This window comes from Ostrea edulis, chromosome 5 (genome assembly GCF_947568905.1).
Source record: "Ostrea edulis chromosome 5, xbOstEdul1.1, whole genome shotgun sequence".
Lineage (NCBI taxonomy): Eukaryota > Metazoa > Mollusca > Bivalvia > Ostreida > Ostreidae > Ostrea > Ostrea edulis.
Window position 1 is genome coordinate 88,813,704 of NC_079168.1, and position 22,982 is coordinate 88,836,685.

Genomic DNA, 22,982 nt, shown 5'->3' on the forward strand with positions numbered 1-22,982 from the left:
CTACTGTCAGTAGCCTGCTTCGATTTAAACACTGTTCATACGCAGAACAAGCTCTTGCGTTTCGAATCAGTTGAGAGACATAAACACGATATGCAGATGATGATGGAATATTGTTACACAAGTCTGAGAAGTTGACGATGGAGAAGCTGGAGTCATCGCGTTGGTCATAAAGTGGAGTTATTAGTTTGCTGTTAAGGTAGTACTCTACATCGTCATAATGGCTGACTTCCTTTAAAAACATGGATGAAAAAAATCGATATCAGCAATATTTGACTTTTCCTTTTCTATTTAAATACCTAGCCGAGTAGCTCAGTAGGTTAGAATACCGAATGCTGAACTGTAGGTCGCAGGTTCGAGTCCAGCAGGGGTTTTAAATTTTTTTCAGATTACCTTTTACTAAAACTGTATTTTTTGACAAAATAAAGTAAATTCGAAATTTTTCAACTTCAAAATATTGTTGTACATATCCTCCACTTTTCATCTACATCAAATTTCTCTGGTGTAGCATACCTCCTTAACATCTATGTTCAATCTACTTATTTTCAAGAACAAGATGACCGTTCTCAAGAAGTTTTAAATCTTTTTATCGTGATTTGTAGTCCAGGAATGAACTGTGTAAATATGATGTACATGTAGTTATAGAGATGATAAAAATTCAAGTTTCACTTTCGTTTTCAGGTGTACATAGACACCAACTGTTTCAGAGTCTGTATTCCTAGATTTCCACCACACGCAATCAGGACCACTCGTTTTCCCTTAAACCTTCCGGGATTCTTGAGATAGGCACCCAGAGCCGTGCCAGCGGCCCCCTCCACAACCTTCAAATAAACAAGAGCTTTGATTAGATATATATTACGATTATATGACAATATATACATATATGCAAATTTCCTAACCCATTTGTTCAATATTGATATGGAGTGCATATACATTGAATTTTCGGTGTTCACAAATCGATGGAGAATTCAATCTTGATATACACATATAAAGTATATGAAGTCTTTCAACATTTTCAATTCTCATGGATTTAATTGGTAGCCCCTGAATTTTTACAGGGCTCGACGGTATACTATTCATATACATGTACTGAGTAATGTTGCAATGTACAGAGTCCATTTCCTTGAAATTTTATCCCAACGAAAATGTAAAATTTTGTCATTTCACGACTGTTGCTTCACATCATATGGTTCTCAATCTTATTTCTATAAATCAAAATAGCTCGTGATTAATTGAAAAATTTCGAGAAATGCGCAGGTGTTTACAAGCTTCAAACCTTAACTGGCAAAACTTACTACATACATGTATATTAAAAAATAATTTTTCTCCAATTAAACCGCGATTATTGACCAAATAGATCGAGTCCATTCTTTTAGTATATAATATTGTATAATGAAATACGTCCAAAATGTATTTATAGGTTCAATCTTTCCCCTCTCTCTTTCTCCTTTTCTTTGTATAAAAAGGGGGAGCTGCCATACCGATATCCATGCTTAAGTAAATGCTAACTAAACATTCGGTATGACCTTTTGGTGATTTTGTAACATGTACACCACAGCTCTTCCAATCTCTTCTTCGGTAACCATAATCCAATCATCCACGTACTGAGCACATATTGGGAGGGTAATCTGTAGAAAATTAAAGAGGTAAAATTAGATTGAACAAAGACCGGGTACATGTATAGAGAATTCAACTAGGCGCTGAAGAGAGCTTATGCAGAAATGATTGATCACTTATTGGATATTGACACTAACCGAGTTGTCCTCCAGCCCTCCCGCTGTCCCTTCAGACAGTGTATCCAAGGACTCCTCGAACACCACCCTTCCCGCTCTTACGCTTTCGTACATCACTTTGGAGTTCTGTGGCTGACAACCAATTATCTACAGGAAATATGATTGTACATAATTGTGATGCAACCAAACATACTTGTACACCAGAATTGGGAATAAGTAGATACCACGTACCTCCACAGAGGGTCTGACTTGTTTGATGTATCTGGCTATTCCACCTATCAATCCCCCTCCCCCTACAGGAACTAGAACACAATCAACCTCTGGACAATCCTCCAATATCTCTATTCTGAAGAGAAAAAGATTTGTATAAACATGAGGACGTTTAGGAATAAGGCGGAGGAAATGCATACCGCAACTATACAATGGATACGAAAATAAATGCATACATTTTAAAGGAAAAGGAAATGAAAATGGTAAAACTATATCTAAAGCTACTCGATTCTGTTTCTATTCTACGAACATTCAAATTCCGAAAGGAAGTCAGGCATTATGACCATGTAACAAAATAATTTTATAGACTCTGTTAGCATTCTTGATTCTAATAAAATCCGCCGAATCGAACTAAGCCGGGTATACCCGGCGACGCGCTATGAATCAAGTGACCCAGCTACAGTACAGTAATGAAAATGTTGACCTTCTATTGTATAAACATTATTTGGCATAGATATGAACAAATCATGTTTATTTCACCAGAGTAAAAACTAAAGAATTATGTTTTAGAATAAGCCACTTTCGATACTACTGTTTCCATGGATGCCAGCTTGAAGCCGCCTTGGTCGATCAAAATTTTCCGACTCAATTGGCTTACCCGGCGGGATGCGCGCGCAATTCCGGATCACTATCAAGTTTGTGGCCGGTCATAGCCGGTTAACCCGAGTACGCCGGATCGTTAGAATCAAGTATGCTATGTATTTTCAGGTAAAGGGAAATATACGAGTATGAAACAACACACCCAATGGTTCCTTGTCCAGCAATGACGTAGATGTCGTTGTAAGGAGACACGTATTCGACTTCTTGTTTCTGGAAAATCATAACATGGCATAGATAGCTCTTTTAAAGGGAAAACTGTCATCATAAGGGCATAGAATACCCTACATTTTTGACGCATCAAATGACATCATTTTGCTGTGTTTACGTGGGATTTTCTATTAGTGAATATCGGTCATTAAGACATTGAATGCGTCAATAAAACGATGATTTTGAAGGATTTCAGTTTTAGAGTAATGTTTCCCCATTGAATTTTCAAGTAATGATTTGTAAATAATGCAAAAATGAAGCTGGTTGCATACGACAATTGTGTGGCTAATATGGGTTTTAGCGATATTACACATCAACAAATAGTTATATACAAATTGTTTTGGGTGCCCTACGTCCTTTAACTGGGTTTCCGATTCATATCTAATTTTAACCACACGTACTTCAGCACTGGCCCTGCCCTCGTTTTCGGCCTCCACACAGTCGACCCCGTGCAGCACTACCCGAACCCCCTTGTTCAGGAGCACATTCTTCTTGTGTTCGCTAACATTCTGTTGACAATACACCGTCACCGGGATCCCCAGGGTCTTTCCCGCCTCCACCTGTCAATCAACATAAAAATCGTATGTGATCACTCAGCATCGAGAAAACTACAACGTCGAAAGATATTTGTCTATCGTTAATCCACAGGGATTAGTAATCATAAAGTTTCCTTTAATTAAGGTATTGCATTTCTTGATTTGAAGACCATGACTAAATGAGTTCACAAAGACTGGAAACAGAAGATCAATGAGGCTCTTAAAATTGTGTAATAATTCACTTGTCAAAAAATGGAAGAATTTTGGTATTGCATATCTTTACTCAATTGCTATTTGAAAATGTTGCTTGGACGAATAATTCATTGTTTTAACAGAAAGAAGTGCCACAAATTCTGACCTACAAATATGTATTGTATTGTTCTTACGGATGTTGCAGTGAGGGTTTTGTTTATCCGAAATAGCTGTGGCCTTCACTTCTAATATCGGGTGCTTGGCGAAGGAACAGCTACTCGAATGTTTTTGATTTTAGTAAACCAGACATGCCCACCGAAGGTCCGGAAGCAAGCCAGGCAAGCGCAATGAAGTTTCTGAAGTTAACTAGACAACTAAGTATGGCACTCTCTCACCAGACGGCGTTACGCTACGCTCCACAAAAAGTGAAGCTTGCGTAGCGCGCCCTCTGGTGAGAGATTGCTAAATATGGTTGATGATAGATCTAGGTCTTAAGTTTCACGCGGCGCAGGGAACGAACCCGAGCCTTCCAATTACAAATCACAAGGCTAGCACTATCGATTCTATTATTTGCTAAAAATATCAAGTGCATAGTCGAAGATCAATAGAATGTATACCAGACATGAAATTTTATGTGAAGCATCAGCATTGAGTGCATTGAAGTAAAAAAGTAAACTGAAAATATCTATTGCCTACTTTCATTTTAAATTACTATCATGCACATAGCCCTTCATCACCCGGGTCAACGCGTTATCTTGGATTAATTGATAGAATATTGTTTAACGTCCCTCTCGAGAATATTTCACTCATATGGAGACGTCACCATTGCCGGTGAAGGATTGAAAAAATAGACATATGCTCGGCGCTTATGGCCTTTGAGATAGGCTCGACATTTGATAAATCGACGACGTTCAACTGATTCGATACACAAGAGCATGTTCTGCGCATTATCAATATGGAATCTAGGCAGGCTATTAACAAATAAATTGATGCCATAGAGGTTTCAACAGTCTCGTATAAAGACAGCATTTCGAAAATTCTGTAGTTTTGATAATCTGATAATTTGCAAACACAAGCTATCACTGGGTCGATTACTATCTGACGTTTCCATACTAATTTAGGCCGTTCTTTACATACTAATTTTGACTACGAAGTATTCAGTTTACCTGATCAAAATGTAGGGTTCACGGTGGGTGTTACCGATCAACAGGGGATGCTTACTCCTCCCAGGCACCTGATCCCACCTCTGGTGTGTCCAGGGTTCGCGTTTGCCCTACTTAATTTTGTACTCTTTATAGGAATTATGAGATTTATTACTGTATGGTTATGTGCCATGGGTTAAGTTTTTCCCTTTCCGAACACAAAAAATTCGACCCGAAAGCAGATGAGCTTGACAGCCTTTGCTGCTCCGGAAAGCTCACGATCGCACGACCAACCGGGAGCACCACGTAGGGTAAACTCTTATCAAATTTGAATTACACAATGGGTTTGTAGTTTTTAGCACATTGTTTTGAAATGTTGGTGTTTGAATACAAAGAATAATTATTTCTGCAATGTGTACCTGTATTATATTGTAGCCCTTCCCCCTAGCTACCTTTCCCCCCGTAAAAATGGCTATATAGTAGATCTTCCCCATGGAAATGTGGTTATATAGTAGGATTTCCCCCCTTTTATAGCCAGATTACCCCCCCCCCCCCAGGATTTCCCCCCCCCTCTTTTCATTCCGGTTACGTTTACGGCGGACCATTTTCATACATATTGTTTCCATTCTGAAATTAATTCTTTACTGGCTATTCATTTCTTTTATATCCTAAATGGAGAGTTAATTTCCGAATTCCCTTGATTGGGATTTTTGGAAATATTTATTATTCAACAAACATTTCATTCAGTCGAATGTTATGTAAAACAATCATATATCTAGAATTTAAAATCAAAATATTTCGTGCTTATAAAACAGCACCTATTTAGACAACTCAGAATTTGTTAGTTAAACAAATAAGTATTTATCGTACGAGAAATCAAATTTGTCTCTTTCCATTTGATTAACACAAAAGCTTTTCATACAGATAGTGGAGTAAAACTTAAATTCTACAACTCTGTTGATTGTCTACCCCTGGTTCCAAATTGCCGTTACCTCATTGGGAGAAATTGGGATTTTTCAATTGAATTAGAGGTTCTTGAGAGGACCCCCCCCCCCCAACTGTTCTCGGGTCATTGGTGGATCAATAAAGTGAACATGTTATCGATATATAATCATAACTATTCCAGGCGGTGCAACTCCCAGCTGTACTGTCAGTACTTTGATTTATACATATTCGTTTAGAAAAGGTGTTGCACGTCTCATGTTAATTTCCCTAAAGGTGTTGCATGAAAGATCGATAAAATTAAGTTAATCAAATATATGGTAAAACCAATTGGAACTTATGTCTTGATTCAAACATTATTGAAAAAAAGTTTAAAAGACGTGTATAGACAAAATTAGCCAAAATATTTCGAGTTTAAATCAAGCAATGAGCGATTTATATGATTTTTAGCGTTTAAATGGAGGGGTATCCCCGAATTTCAGAAAAACTGCCTCCGTGAAACAAAATAGATTTAGCATGAATTTTCCGCTAAAAAACTGTCGCTTTGAAATTTTGTTTCAAGGGGTCATTTTTTATTAAAATTCAAAAAATCGAAACGACTTCACTATTATTTTCATCTTCACCTGTACGTTAATTTTCCTTAGAAATGTATGAGCTACAGCGTGGTTCAGTGGATAAGGTCGTCGACTATTATGTGTAAAGATGTTTTCTTTTTTAAAACGACCGGGTTCGAATCTCTCACGAACAGAATTTGTTTTTCTTCATATTACGTTTTCCATCTAGATTTTTTTCTTAATTGAAACACACTTCTAGTTTTAATAAACGTTTCAGGTCAAATATCTGTTTATTACATATGCCGAGTTTGAAATCAGCTTCCAATCTGGACCATAGGCACTTGTTTCATACACGAGTCTCCCCTCCTGTGGTATTATTAAGGAGGGGGGACTCATGTATGAAACAAGTGTCTGTGATCTGGACACTGTTTAGTTTGTGTATAGGATTCGCTGTAAACACGCCGAATACAGCATACAATACCTGTGTTTTAATAGTCAAGGTTGCTAACGAGAACTTGTATGTTTTTCTGAGTGAAAGGTGTTGACAAAGGCATAATATGGTGTCTATCACGAAAAACCGTTGTGAACTTTGCAAAGCCCAGAAAGAAAAACTTTTAGACCAAACAAAGTAAATCACCGTTAAACAGTTTGAGTGGATAAGATGTTATGTATGGTGAATTAATGTGTTCAGGTGCATGTACATATAATTTTCTTGAATTGTTTTAATGCGTATTAAACTTCCCATATTTTGTTTGTGCTCAGAGTCATGTACAGTTGCTAACTGTTGGTTGTAGAAATTAATACATACGAGTATAGGAGTAAAAGGCTGTAGTAGTATAGAATATCAAATATTTGATACACTCGTAACATGTAACTGTATACATTGTTTCTGATACACACAATCTCATTTTCACGATTTTAAAGCTATTTATGTTTATACTAAATGTATAATGTATTGATACATAAAATGTATTAGGCTTGCCCTTAGTACTGGGGAATCTTACAGGTATTTAAATGGCAAATACGCAATAAGAGTATAAATATGGATGAAGGTCGGTTCTACGTCACGATTGCTGGCACCGAGCTCCGATTAGGGAAAATTCCCGCCTCGGTGCAACACCCTCTTTCTCCAAAGATGAATTTATTTTGAATCTGACAGATGGACAATGTCATCATACTTTATTCCCATACGAAGAATATTCTGGAATTTTTTTTATTTTTAACATGCACTCCTAAAACTTTTTAGCTCACCTGAGCTGAAAGCTTAACTATTATTCATTTTGCCATCTCAATTTATTACATGTACATGTCCATACAAGTATATTACATATATCTGCTATCCTAAAAGATCTTAGATTGTTTTAAAAAATGAAAACGAGGACTCGGGGTAGTATTTCGTCCATCTTGTATTAAGATCTGTTGCGCAGTAAACCCCCCCCCCCCCGCCACCCATGGAATTTTGAAATTTCAATTTTTTACTATATATTTACACCCCCAAAATTTTTTAACCCCTGGGAAAATTAGGTCTATATCTAAAATATTTAGACCCCCCCCCCTGGAAATATTACCTGGATGCACCCCTGACTTAGGTTGGTTTCGTTTCGTTCCTACGTAGGCCTAGGCTCGTTTCGATTTCGTTTCGTGGTTTTGCAGCTGCCCTAATGATCAACATATACAAACGAAAAAACAAAATGACCAAAGTGTCAAAAGAACGGCCTCAAACCATTTGTTTCATCTAAAAATTCGAAGAAAACATGTTTTAGACAATAATGATAATGCATTGTACATTCATTATTTCAAAACATTGAAAATGAATCCTCATGAGAATATAAAAGTTACGTAAAATGATGGTACATACAATCTTTCTTTTTACATAATGGCTTAATTTGTTCCGCAGTTCAGACTTTGCGTTACCATGGTTATCAGGAAACGTTTTCTTTCTTTATTTTTGTTCTTACTTATAAGTTTTTCTTAATACATGAACAAATTCTTTGCTAAGAAACACAGCTACTTACAACTTGTGTATCCATACCGACCACCTCGTGGAGGCGCGTAAAATTTGTCCATTCATGATCAAAACTTCTAATAATTATATGCGCTTTTGGTCATATGTGTTCAAACGTGGATATAACATTCGAAATACCAACACATTAAATTAATATTTTACATGTACTCTCTAAAGTGTACTCGAAAATATAAATATCCTACCCTTGAGCATGTTTTCAATGAGAATGCAATTTACAATTGCAGGCTTTCAAGTGACATTTTGCAAAAAATAAGGGCCATTTTTAGGGCAAAATTATCAAAAAATAAGGGCTTTTAAAGGATTTTTTAAGGGCTTTTTAGACAAAAATAAGGGTTAAATTTACAAATCAATAGGAAAGAAAAAATGTTTTACTCACCATTTGCAAGAGCAATAATACAACAAGAGGCCCACAGGCCTTATCGGTCACCTGAATACTAGTGAAAAAGTATCACTACTTCCATGGGCTATGAAATCTAGAAAAAAATTCCTGTTCTGAATATCTAAGCTAAATTCTAATGTTCACCAACAGTATAAAACAAGATGTGTTCTTAAAACTTCATTGCCCTCAAAAGTGCACACACTGATGAAAGGGTTTAAATAATAGGTGTATTAACATTAAAACATCAAAATATATGACTAATTTGGACTCATCCTAAAGTCATAACTTTGGGTTGTGAAATTCACCATTTTTTGTACATGTACATCCTTTTCTGCTATTCCTAAGTATGCATTAAGATTTTATACAGTATCATCAAACTTACACATAAATACTATGTACTAAGTTTGGCCCCACCCTGGGGTCAAAATCCTTACTCGTCAGGGGAAAATCAAATTTACAATTTTGGTAAAAGACTACTTGCTCTATCCATTTAGTTTCAATTTAGTATCAAAAGCACTAAAGAAAATGTTATTTAAGTGTTTTACACATAAACACTATATAACAAGTTTGGCCCCGCCCTGGGGTCAGAACCCCTACCCTGGGGATCATGAAATTTACAACTGTGGTAGAGGCCTTCCTGCTCTACATCACTATGCATTTAGTTTTTCATACATTTGTGTGGTTCTGAGAAGAACATTTTTCAAAATTGGTCAATTTTGGGCAGTTTTTGTCCTGCCCCTAAGGCCCCAGGGTTCAGGAATCCTGAAATTTACAATTTATGTTTTATTTGTTCCAAATATGTTTCATACCAAATTTGAAAAGAATTGGAATGATAGTTATCAAAAAGAAGTTAAAAATGTCTATTGTTCACACATTTAATAACTGATCATTTTGGCCCACCCTGATACCAAAACCCCTACCCCTGGATCAATCAAAACAATTTTGGTAAAGGACTACCTATTCTTTCTAAATATCTATTTATTTTCAATTTAGTATCAATAGCACTAAAGAAGATGTCAATTAAGTGTTTTACACATAAACACTATATAACAAGTTTGGCCCCGCCCTGGGGTCAGAACCCCTACCCCGGGGATCATGAAATTTACAACTGCGGTAGAGGCCTTCCTGCTCTACATCACTATGCATTTAGTTTTTCATACATGTGTGTGGTTCTTGAGAAGAACATTTTTCAAAATTGGTCAATTTTGGGCAGTTTTTGTCCTGCCCCTAAGGCCCCAGGGTGCAGGAATCCTGAAATTTACAATTTATGTTCCATTTGTTCCAAATATGTTTCATACCAAATTTGAAAAGAATTGGAATGATAGTTATCAAAAAGAAGTTAAAAATGTCTATTGTTCACACATTTAATAACTGATCATTTTGGCCCCACCCTGATACCAAAACCCCTACCCCTGGATCAATCAAAACAATTTTGGTAAAGGACTACCTATTCTTTCTAAATATCTATTTATTTTCAATTTAGTATCAATAGCACTAAAGAAGATGTCAATTAAGTGTTTTACACATAAACACTATATAACAAGTTTGGCCCCGCCCTGGGGTCAGAACCCCTACCCCGGGGATCATGAAATTTACAACTGCGGTAGAGGCCTTCCTGCTCTACATCACTATGCATTTAGTTTTTCATACATGTGTGTGGTTCTTGAGAAGAACATTTTTCAAAATTGGTCAATTTTGGGCAGTTTTTGTCCTGCCCCTAAGGCCCCAGGGTGCAGGAATCCTGAAATTTACAATTTATGTTCCATTTGTTCCAAATATGTTTCATACCAAATTTGAAAAGAATTGGAATGATAGTTATCAAAAAGAAGTTAAAAATGTCTATTGTTCACACATTTAATAACTGATCATTTTGGCCCCACCCTGATACCAAAACCCCTACCCCTGGATCAATCAAAACAATTTTGGTAAAGGACTACCTATTCTTTCTAAATATCTATTTATTTTCAATTTAGTATCAATAGCACTAAAGAAGATGCCAATTAAGTGTTTTACACATAAACACTATATAACAAGTTTGGCCCCGCCCTGGGGTCAGAACCCCTACCCCGGGGATCATGAAATTTACAATTTTGGTAGAGGCCTTCCTGCTCTACATCACTATGTATTTAGTTTTTCTTACATGTGTGTGGTTCTTGAGAAGAAGATTTTTGAAAATTGGTCAATTTTGGGCAGTTTTTGCCCCGCCCCTAGGGCCACAGGGGTGCTGGAGTCCTGCAATTTACAATTTATGTCCCCTTGTCCCAATGATACTTCATACCAAATTTGAAAAGAATTGGACTGGTAGTTATTAAGAAGAAGTTGAAAATGTTCAATTGTTAACGCACGTTGCACGACAACCATGCATGCAATAGGTCACCTGAATTTACTCAGGTGACCTAAAAACTAATTACCCACTCAGAAGATCATACCAGTGGTCATCAACAGCCATATTCGGCATTCAGCACAAACCATGATATAATTCAGGTGGACTCCCATGGCTCACAATCAATGCTGAATATAGCTGATAACCATCAAGATGTCTTCTGAGATGTACATTTAATCAACATATTCATTTTTCTGAAAGTATACTAAGACTAAATTTAATAAATTCCAACACTTACTTTATGTCAAATTTATTAAAACTTTCAAAATTTGAAAATGTAGGAATTTCAACAAAAAAATAGGGCTTTTTTTTTTTTTTTTTTAAGGATTCTAAAGCTCAAATAAGGAAAATAAGGGCTGTTGTAGAAAAATAAGGGCCCGCTTGAAAGCCTGCAATTGTGAACTAGTTCTCTCTCACTCTCTTTCTCTCTCTCTCTCTCTCTATATATATGGGGGCTTTGCTTATACATGTGCACTATGGGATGAATTTAATTGTTTTTAAAAAAAATATGATTTCGTATGTTTTATTCTTTCTCAGTAATACCGTAAAGCATATCTCTAAAATTGGTCTCTATGAAAACACATATACATGTATCTGCATTCAAACTATCATACATACACTTTTCGATACTCAGATCTATGCAATATCAATATTTGTTGTACAAAGCCCGACTACCTTTCCATGGTCTGTTTTCTAAAACCAAAACCAAAAACGTGAGGGGGGTAACCCTGCAGGTATCACACCGGTAATTATTTTCACTATATATTACTATAGAGGAAAAAAATCATTAAAAATCAGTTTACAGAATTGATGCCGAATAACGCAGTCAGAAACGTTCTATGTTACCTATCTCGTCTGCCGACACCAGAAAAACAACACCCTACGCGGCATTTTCGAAAAAAAATTACCCGCAAACAAGACTACCCTCAAATCCACGTGTTTTTCACATGTATGTAAACAGCCGGAGTGCACCTCAGGAAGTAGCCTCAGCTACCAACAGCAAATAGTTCTTTTGTATAAACTTGGTTATTTCTACAAATTACACAAAATTTCCTAATCAGGGGTACACAAATTAAGAGAAAAGAAGAAGAGGAAATGAGAAAAATCGCGCAAGGAAAAAAATTATTTCTTTAAATATATGGAACTACAATTGATACCTGCAGCTATGGGGGAATATCTACTATATACATGTAGTAGTGTTTCCCCCTAGGGGAAAGACTACTATATAGCCATTTTTCCGAGGGGGGGGGGGCGTCCACTTTGGGGGAAAGGCTACTATACAACACCGGTTCTATTTGATTTGCGCATTTCAAAATTCAAATACATACATGATGAAGCATGCAGTGCACATGTGTAGACCTGATTGAGTTCATATGTCCGGCTGTGAAACTCCCTCCCCACACATTTGATGAAATGTACAATTTTTTAAAAAGTGTGTTCTTCATAAAATCGTAAAAACTAATTAAAGCTTGTTTTTGTAGAGAAATTATAAAAAGGTATTAATATATTTGACATAACATGATACATGTATAAGCGTGATAATGCACGGTTTGTTGATAAAATTCATTTACAGGAAGCCGAGGACCGTCACCACAGACACACCTTCAACAGGTGACGATCTCGATAATCATCTCGTAATTACGAGATACATTTCCTTGTCATTTTAAAATCTTTTCCCGTAATTTCGAGATACTTTCTAATTTCAAGAAAATTCTCTCAAATTTTGATATCTTTGATCGTAATAATCTCGAAATTCGAGATTTAATTTGTTCTCGTAATCTTCAAATAATTATCTTGAAATTTCGAGATCGTAATTTCGAGATATTTTCTCGTAATATCACCATAATTAGGAGATTTTTTTTCTGGTCTGATACTAATCAGCTGTCGTATTTATTTGCTTCGTGGAGAACTCTCAGCACATGGGAGAGTGCCCTTGTACGAACAAGTCAATGTCAAGGCTCTATGTCTAACAAAGAACCGACACGCACCATTAGTGAAAAAATGTATATTCACAAAATACGGTTAAACATTTCGAAAAATTCATTTAAAAGATATAAAACGGGTTGAAAATTTTTCGAAATGTGTGTTTTCATTTTCATAAGTACTGGCGAATGGGGATAATACACTCTGTGAACATTAAATAAATGGTTCATCCCTCGTGATGGAGCATACTGTGCGTCGGCGGCAATATGTACATACCCGCACGGTGTCTAGTGTCGTCCATTGACATATCAAACAGATGTTAAATTCAAATTTATACTACCAGTATCAAATAAATATGTCTTTTTGTATTCTATTTCTGCATAAAACATAAAAACTTTTAAACAGCCAAACACGTTAATATAATTTAATGGGATTGACAAAAAGGCGACCTCGGCCTCCACAACTAAATATTCTCAACGGAGATACCTACAGTTATCTTACCTCTCCTTTCCCATCTATCGCGGCCGGAAATAGCAATTATCAAATGGACGACAATACATGTATCATGAGGGTAGACCACGTACAAATTACAAGTATCTACGACGGACATGTTCAGTATGTACGACGGACGACAATATGTACCGTCATACCATCAAGAAAAAACATCTTTATTCAAATCTAACAGTTATACGATACAAGTCCTGCTTGTCTTTTTTAAAATACGTCACATTTTCTTCCATTTTATTTGTAGTGATATTGCAGGTTAAATTTTGTTCTAAGTTGGTTTCATTCCATTTGTATTTACCTAAACGTCGCAAAATGTGTATATAATTAAAGAAAACTTGAATAGTGTATTTTGCGGAAATGCCATGCATGAAGATTGGTCTTGATCAATAACTTCACGTGGTGGTCAAATTTTCTACCCTTGACCTTTGAACACAAAAGTGAAAAGGCATCCCCTTGCAGCATGCCATATTCCCAAACTGTGTCTCTCCAATGAACTTTCCTTTGACTTCTATACACAAACAAGAGCCCAAATACTTTTGCAGCTGTATAATTGTGTAATTGAAATGGAGTACCAAATACATTAACATTTTTGGAAAGACTTCCTTTGCAATGACAATGATGAATATATGTATTCACTTTTTCTATGTATACAAGGTATTTGATATTGCATATAGTTTTATAATCCTAATAATACGAAAGATAACATAGGGAAATGTTAATTTTTAACGTACGTGACAAAGAATTGAAATCTTGGCATAACCAGACAAAATCGGATATTAATTGGTTGTGTTTTTTAAAAAAAAAATATTTTGAGCAGAGATACCTGAAGTACCCCGTTAAGTATTTTTGAAATATTAGTAATAAGCTTTCTCAAACATCTATATATGCCGCCGATGCAAGTTATCAATATCTTATATATCAAACCCTTTACCATTACCGTATGTCATTGATCAAATCACTACTACACATCGGATTTTTCTTGTGATACTCTGCCCAAATCTAATTCCAATCCAACGTAATTCATAAAGATAACAAATTCTAATGTTAAGAAAATTAACTTTATTTTTTCATCTTCAATGTATTTCTGACATATAGTGTACGGTACTGTCAATTCTAAGAGTGACGGTTTTACTGACAGGACACAATGCTTATAGGGTACCAACCGTATCGTTTCAATGATAGTTTGGTTTTACGGTTCCACCCATAAGCAAATCCTTCCTCGCTATCTCCCATTATTTGCTTTATGAATTGCCCTTTCTTAACAGTAAGTTCTTTGCTACTTCGAGCTTTGTAACTGGTTGGGACGATTACTTTTACGTTGCGCATCTTTCCAATATCTTCGTTCACCACTAAGTGATCTCCTTCCGCTTTTCTGCTAGGATGGTTGTTTTCTATCGCCTTGCATGTTTTGGCCTCATCCACACAGAATTCCTTGACCTTGAACAGATTTGGTAGACGACAGAATGTCTCGTTTGGTAGTTCTAAAGTTTCTATGTCATCTTCCGAATATTCTGTCACCAACGGTGACGGGAATTTCATGATTAATTTACATTTTGTCATTGTATCAAAATTTGCAGGAGAGGCTATTACGTTTTTGAGCTGTGTGAGTACTTTTTTCTAGTAGGTCTTGCTCTCCACGGGGTAAAGGATGTGATGGGGCCGTTTGTCTCTTCCTGGTCTTTGTTCCCTTCTCTGTAACATATAAATCTAGATTCTCTTGAACAGAAGGATTGGTCACCAAGAACATATCAACCCCCGTGATAAGTCCAGTCCTCTTGAGCCTCGCCCTTTCTTCTGATTGTTTCCAATTCTGGTTGTGAACTCTAGAAGATTCTTGACGGATTCCGGATTCTCAAGTATACTTTCACCAACTGAGTTATATAGCGGAGTGATTTCTTTCACAAACTCTGAAACCACTTTACAAATCACGGAATATCTGTCTCTGTCCAATTCCTTGAGTTGTAGAAACATCGTCAGTAAGGTCTTCTTCTTCTTACTGACGAAAGACTGTAACTTTGCCCCATCTTCCATACATGCTGCTGAGGTTGTTTTGATTTGTTGTCGGAGATCAGACATCTGCGTATTCAAGGAATGTAACTTGAGCACACTCTTGGCAGAATGTCTTCTGCTCCTTTTGGAAATTTTTTCTTCCATCTTGATCAATTGGCATTTCAAGTTGTCTAACGACTGCTTGTGGTTTTGACAGAGCTTTCTAAATCATCTCGCTGTTTGTTGTAGAACTTAAATTTCTCCTCTATTCCTGTTAACCTTGTTTCCTGCTCCTGACGAGTGAGTTTTATGATATTTTGATAGGGACCATTCTTGGCCACGAGTTTATCATAGATATTTCTGTGAATCTCTACCAAGCGGTCAACATCTCCAGACGGGGCAGATTGGAAGAATATGAAGAAGATCTTTTCCGCCAACTTCTTTGGGCCATTCATTTTGATATTTCGACTTCCAATTTTCGATTTCTTGTACATACGTTAATTCAGCTTGTGCACGAGTCAGTATTATCTGACTTATAACCTTCTGAAAACGAATAGAATCTTTGTTCTGCTTAATACCTTCTTCTACTAAGTGAAAAGCAATTGTATCTGCCATGGTTAACAGCAACATTGGTAGTTTGGGAAAGTGGATTACTGTATTATGATGTTGACTATCTATGACGTCGGTATCACTACCGCGGCCGCGTCATGTTATGAAACACCCTGTAAACGCGAGATCGTTTAAAACTCGGATGCGATCAGAAACGGGGATGCAGTCGTGCAGAACGACATTTTGATAGCGGGTAATTTCCGATGTTAATCATGTGTTGATGCTTGATCTAGCTTAACATTTTACAAGATATTAGTATTATAGTAGTGACAATTTATAAGCATTACACTGTGATTTGAAGAAATTGGAATATCACTTACTACATAATTACATGTATATTGATCAGATAATTGTAAAAAAAAAAAAAAATAAAAAAAAAAAAGAAAAGAAGAAAAGTGTCCCCATTTTACATTAATCCGCCAAAGGCTCGTTAAAAATAAAAGTAAAGACGGTCTATAGTGAACTAAAGGTGACACATAAATGAGTGAAAAAAAAGTTCAATATGATACATGTACCGTACGTCATTATTTTCACAATAATTTGTTCTATATAACTGCACTTTACCTAGCTGCGGAAATATAACTCTCTGCAGAAAACCTTGCGTTGTTATCAAACCTTTCTGATTTACGACACAACTATCTCTGTGCATCCCGTGGAAATCCGGGTTAGAATAGGTCCTCAGTACCCCTTGCTTGTCGTAGAAGGCGACTAAATGGGGCAGTCCTTAAGATGAGACCGCAAAAACCGAGGTCCCGTGTCACAGCAGGTGTGGCACGATAAAGATCCCTCCCTGCTCAAAGGCCATAAACGCTGAGAATAGGCCCAAATTTTGCACCCCTTCAGCGGTAATGGTGACGTCTCCATATGAGTGAAATATTCTCCAGAGGGACGTTAAATAATATTCAATCAATCAATCATACTTTATAAAGACCTACATTGTAGCTAGTAATCAACCGAGTCTCCGTCACCACCGGTTTCGCGATATCGCGTTGACCCGGGTGTTCATGTAGGAAGACAAAACAAACAAAGCCAAAAAGAAAAACAGAACACCCACAATATTAGCATTTCCATCCTCCCGTAATCATAAGATTTCAAAAATTGCTTTAATATAATTTAAATTTCATTAATTCGAAAGTACAGCGTATAGTCCAGTTGATTTACGAATTTTCTGGTTATCAACTGAAGGCAAAAGATTTTCATGAGAAAGTTGTGAACTGGGCTACAATACGTATAAGAAATTTAACCAGTTTGACTATGGTGGAAGTTCAACTATGATCAATTTAAAAATTTCATTTTCGTGAAATTCTAGTTTCATATTTACGCAAGCCATTCCATGATTTCCAGATGACGCTGTGATTATGCCCTTTTGTTTGATTACGTCGCCAGCAGACGACAGTTTCATTAGTTTGTTAAAAGCACCACGAATCTTGAATGATCCTGTCAACTGCTCATTTTCTGAAAGAATTAAAAATCATATTTTATAACGTATTGTTAATTAATGGTCATGACAATTAAGACGTATACATGTATACGACTAACGTGATGACCCCTGCTTCTTTATTTATGAGCCTACTCCGTTATCACCTGCATATGGTGTTTATGTCTCCCAACTGATTAAATACGCGAGAGCATGTTCTGCGTATGATTAATTTTTAAACCGAGGCATGCTTCAGACAGGCAAGTTCGTGTTACAGGAACATGACTAGTCTTCTCATTTAAAGTCGGCATTTTGCAAATTCTATGGTCGTTGTAATGATCTTGTTTGCAAATACAGACTGTGACTGCCGTGAGGTCAAATACTGTCTGACGTGTTTCATACCGATTGTTAGGCAGTTCTTTTTATACTGATTTTGAATACAGATTATACCTTGTGTATCTGATCAAAACAGAGGGCACGTACGGCGAATGTAACCTGTGATGTTATAGCTGCAATAATGTAGCCCTATATCCGATTTTTTTTATTCTGACGTTTTCGGGATAGGGCTATGTACAATTCCATAGGATCTCCGTAATGGTGCAAAATAATTTTATTATAATAACCGATAACAAGCTCCGTGTATTAGTCCCAAATGTTGTTTATACCAAAAGGAGTACCAACTTTGTGCTTGGGCATGTCTAATAAGGTGTTTTTCATTAAACATTATGTACAGCATGCAAAATTCTTCGTCTGCTCCGCCATGCTTGTTATCACGAGATCTCGTAGATGGATCTACTGAAAAACCTAAACATGACAATCTGCGCGAAAATGTTGTTACTCGAGCCACTCCGACAAAGAAAGAGAAATCATATGGTTGCAGAAATAATTTACACTCTGCTGTTCGTTTTTTAACTTGATATTAAATCTAAACCTTTTTAATACTGACGAAATAGCTTTCACCTCCGGTATCCGTACTTGTCCATTGATGTAAATACTACCTTATATGGCATATGCAAATAACTTGACAATCTGAAGTTGAAACTTCAGTACATCAAACATGGCGCACAAATATGAATCGAGAAATTGGAATATATCGAAATTGTTGAAAACGGTAGAATAGAGCCTCACAAATTGTAAAGAAAGTCAGCATATGTTCAGAATGATCGAAAATGTTGCGGGAGTGAATCACTCCCGCATTTGCACCATTACGGAGATCCTAAGGAGTTGTAGCCCCCCCCCCCCCCCCCCCCCCCCCCCCCCCCCCCCCCCCCCCCATCGGAGAGGGCTACATTATCACAGCTAGTGATGTTACTCCCTCTAGGCACCTGGTAGCACCTCTAATGTTTCTAGGTCGGTTTGTGTTTGCCTTGTTCTTGATTTTGTATTCTTTGAGGAATTTACGAGATTGATCACAAGCATGAAATGCAATAAAATAAACGTGCGGCTACTAAATAATTAATCAGTCTTTTAGATATGAGAGAGAGAGAGAGAGAGAGAGAGAGAGAGAGAGAGAGAGAGAGAGAGAAGAGAGTTTGCCATAATTTATGTATCAACCAAGCCAGGACCAAAAACAAATCCATACAAATTCTGAGGCATTTTAGAATATGAGGATGATACCTCTATTTACTACTTCTTATGTACACCACCAAATGCCTTATATCGCTTACTATCAACAAGAGTAATTCGAACCCAAGCGATATAATTGCCTGTGATATTGTCTACTATTTTTATCTCCGGACAATGTACCAACATTTTACTTATAAATCGTGAATTATTGTTGAACTGGCGCTTCGTAGATCTATTAAAACAACCATAGAGTGACAAAACAGACCTGCAGCTGTTACAGCTGTGTGAAGATAATTTAATGACATTTATGAATTTCCATAGCATGTATACATATAGCACGTACCAAGTTTGATGAATACTTTGCAACTGCTGGTTAAATTGCTGAGTGGATCTGAAAACATCAACGGTGTTTTGTAGACATACTGCTTGATCCGCCTCCGTGCTTCCAACGTCTCCTGAACAAGTCCATCCATCTGCTAGCTCTTTAACAATTGACTGCAATTCAGAAAATAAAAATTAACGTCCTGGACGTCTGATGTCCACGGTACAAAGTCGTGTATGGGGCGTAAAATGTGACACAATTTACGATTTAAACTAGGCCATTGACATGGGGTAGAGTAATTAAGGAAGTGTGTTGTCATCGACATGGGGGTAGGAAATATCAGGAAGTGGGCTGAGATAATTAAAGAAGTGTGTTCATCATTGATATAGGATCAGAGAGGTAACGAATAGCCTGGTTTCGGCGCCTACCCATTATGCTCCGCACACTACTGTGTGGCGTATTATGGGTAGACCGGAACCAGGCTAGGTAACGAAGCGTCAGTCGGAATATCACTCGGCCTATTTCGTACATAATTCAAGGCCCAGTCTTTCTTTCTCTTAGTATACTACTACTACATGTAGTTTGAAAATGATGTACATGTCTTGGTGATTGGTGCACAGAAATTAAGAGCACTGACCATTAATGGAATGGTACACAGGCAGGTCATTTGGCTGTCAGTGTTGTTGGGGTTAGACAGGGGTCCATCTTCACAAGCCAAGGGTTTTTGGTCCACTCTGCCCTTCAGCAAATGGACCAAAAACCCTTGGCTTACAAAGAAGAGCCTCTCTCCACTCTTGGCCTTTTTTCTCTGCCTCCTCTAATCCACTTCTATTGCCCCCTCCCTCTTCATTTTCTAGCCCTTCCTTTTATACAGTCTACCTGCATATTTCTGGTGAAGAACCTTTGATTATGTCATGTTTAAAGTCCAATGAAGAATTTTTCACTCGTGTAACAATGATGATGTAGAGGCACCACCAGCTTCAGGTGAAGTGCCTGAAATTTTGACCTAAGCATGGCACCTGTGGATGGCTGAAACAATGAGTTCTTTAACGTACTAATGTCTAATGCGACATGAAACCTGTTTCTAAGGTCATATTCGAAATACAAATGACTTTCACATTTAATCTTAGTGAACTGTCACTAATGTCTTAGGTTATCAGAAACTGAACCTAGGCCTCCTGGCTTGGAGGTTTTGAAACTTTTTTGAGCATGTTTTCATACCCAAACTCTGTGCTCCAAATTGTACTCATACTCAAAAATGAAGGTTATAAAACTTTTATAAAATCATTCTCATTCCGAAATGAAGAACATGCTGAAGAATTTTCCAATTAGCTTCGAAGCTTGCTCCGAGTTGTTCTCAAAATAAACATGGCTGACTTTGAGTATGGTAAAAGTCTTATAACCTCCAGGCCTGACCTGGTTATGAATTGAGCATTCTATCCACTTGGCCACTGTGACTAATCCATTGACTAAGTAGATAATACATGAGAATGTAATAGGTGTCCATTGATACACTAAAACACAATAAAATCAATGAGCCAAAGTCAGTGACTGCATGGAAATCATGTCAGCATTGTTTATTCTGGTCACCATGAAGAGTAACATGTTGAAGGATTGATTGCAGTCATTTTGGAGCACTCTAAAATTTGAAAAGTTTATTTCAAACTGATGAGTGTTGACCAAGGTGAGATTAAAATTCATTCACTTCTCCACTCCGCTCCTCTTACCCCACCCCATATACACAAAGCACTTCCTAAAGTTTTTTGTTTTATTAAAAACATTGGTCTATGTTTAGACAAGAACACTTGCCTTATAACCAGGTGTGTTTCTAACATAAACACGTATTCATTCAACCTTTAGCACATACTCAATTGCAATGCATCAGATAATGTATGTCTACAGGTTTCTGGCACATCAAGTTTCAACATATTTTGTAGCTGCTTCTCCACATGCTCTAGATTGACATGCTTTAGCAGTATCAAACACTGAGTACTCAGCTCTTCAATACTGTGCACAAGTTCTGAGTCATAGTTGTCTTTGGCTGATATGTCAATTAACAGTTCGACTAATATTTTCAGAATGAAATCTACATATTGCGACATTCTTGGCCAAACAGCAGTAATCACTGACTTCAGCAATCTCAGAATCTGTGGCTTTGCTGAACGTCTTTTTCCATCATATGCCTCTAAGTATTCCTCAATCACTTTGAAGAGAAGGTTTGAGTGTCTGAGTGTAAGCAGTCCAAGTTTTTCAACAAAGGGTGTCAAATGACCAGTTAAAGCAATACGCTGTGTCAAATTTTGTTCTCCATAAGCATCAGTAAGAATGGTATGAAATATTGCGTCATATTTTGTTGGGACTCTTTGAAGCCCCTTGGGATCGGTGCAGTACTGTGGATCCTTTTCGACCACTGATAAGATGTAAAGCAAAGTAGGATGTAGGACATCAATGAGTTTAGCCTCTCTTGTGTACATTTGGTGTTTTAAGGCTTCGTAAATAACATCAGCCTGACCATACCAACGTAGTTCTTCTCTGCTTGTGTTCTGCATGATGTGGTAGAGACAGCTTACACCTAGAATTTTGTTTTCCAATACATGGTCATCAGTGAACAAAAGAGCAGTAGGAAGAAACTTTGGGTAAACTTCACTCATATTTGGAAATTTAGTATGAAGTAAGGACCATTGGTAGACTGCTTTAAGTGTTGGGTAGCACATCCAAGATTCTCTTTTTAACTTCTCACTCAGGTGTTTCAGGATATGAACCAGTATGGATGAATGCTGGTCATTGGAAATCTTATACTGCAGTAGCTCTTCGTTGCTGCTGACAGCTAGTATGTCCTTGACCTTGTTGAGTGCTTCCTTTGACAGAGCTAATGATGTTTTAGATGTCCACATACAAGTGTCCTGGTGTTCAATAATCAGAATAAGCAGACTTGGTATTGCCTCTAAAACAACTGCTTTTATCTGTTCGGTATCTTGTTCTCTAGATAAAAGTGACATGACAAATTTCAGAACAGATTCTGCTTTTTCAGGCAAATCTGCAAAATCACTCGCATCACATGGTCTATTCTGAAGGTCTTTCAAGTATGGAATACAAGCTCTGAGAATTAACCGTTGTAGTAAGCTCCCTTTCTTTGATGAGGATTTTGTGATTTCACACAAATAGTTCTTAATCCACTCCTCCGGAGCAAGATGGATTAATTTTGTTAAAACAATGATATTTTGGAGAAAATCTTTGATTGGGATGTCAACAACAACTCCAATAAAGTGTTCCAGGTTGTTTGTTGGTCTTGAGAAAACATGTTGTAACTGTTCTGCTTTTTCCAAATTCTGCTCCAAACCTATGGTCTGAAGTACGGTTTTTGCTGATGACATGTCAATACGAATAATCCTACAATGGAGTATATATAAAATAATTAGGCATATGGTCATTTGTTCTTATACATGCTATACAGTATTCTATCTGGTGATTATTTGAAAATATTATAAATTATACCTTTTTTCTTTGAAGTACAAATGAAAACTAGTGAGCCATGCGAAAATTCAAAATTCAAAATGAAAGTAAGCATAATCAGTTAAATCGTACATGTACGTATTCTATCATTCTATTGCAAATGATAAGTAGGACTTAAACAGCATTAAAGAAACTAGAATATTCAGCGACGATATGAACTTGTCAATATATAATT

General features: G+C 36.9%; 1 protein-coding gene across 2 annotated transcripts; it reads right to left on the reverse strand.

Annotated features, from left to right (window-relative positions):
- Positions 1-568: 568 nt before the first annotated feature.
- On the reverse strand, positions 569-22,885 carry LOC125652145 (L-threonine dehydratase catabolic TdcB-like). 2 transcript variants are annotated; one of them, XM_048881131.2, is made up of 10 exons: positions 22,790-22,856; positions 19,932-22,684; positions 19,316-19,467; positions 17,311-17,444; positions 3,209-3,367; positions 2,743-2,810; positions 1,962-2,076; positions 1,752-1,877; positions 1,524-1,625; positions 569-818 (listed from the first exon to the last, which is right to left on the reverse strand). In XM_048881131.2, the coding sequence occupies exons 3-10, from the start codon at positions 19,443-19,445 to the stop codon at positions 675-677; spliced, it is 978 nt and encodes a 325-aa protein (XP_048737088.1). In that variant the 5' UTR covers positions 19,446-19,467; positions 19,932-22,684; positions 22,790-22,856; the 3' UTR covers positions 569-674. The 2 variants fall into 2 exon arrangements, with proteins under 2 accessions (XP_048737088.1, XP_048737086.1); XM_048881129.2 differs by lacking the exons at positions 569-818; positions 1,524-1,625; positions 1,752-1,877; ... (3 more) ...; positions 17,311-17,444; positions 19,316-19,467 and having other exon boundaries at positions 20,834-22,684; positions 22,790-22,885.
- Between the last annotated feature and the right edge of the window lie 97 nt (positions 22,886-22,982).

Coding starts and splice junctions, on each gene's coding strand:
- LOC125652145 (XM_048881129.2), bottom strand. CDS start 22,668: ATGTCATCAGCAAAAACCGTACTTCAGACCATAGGTTTGGAGCAGAAT.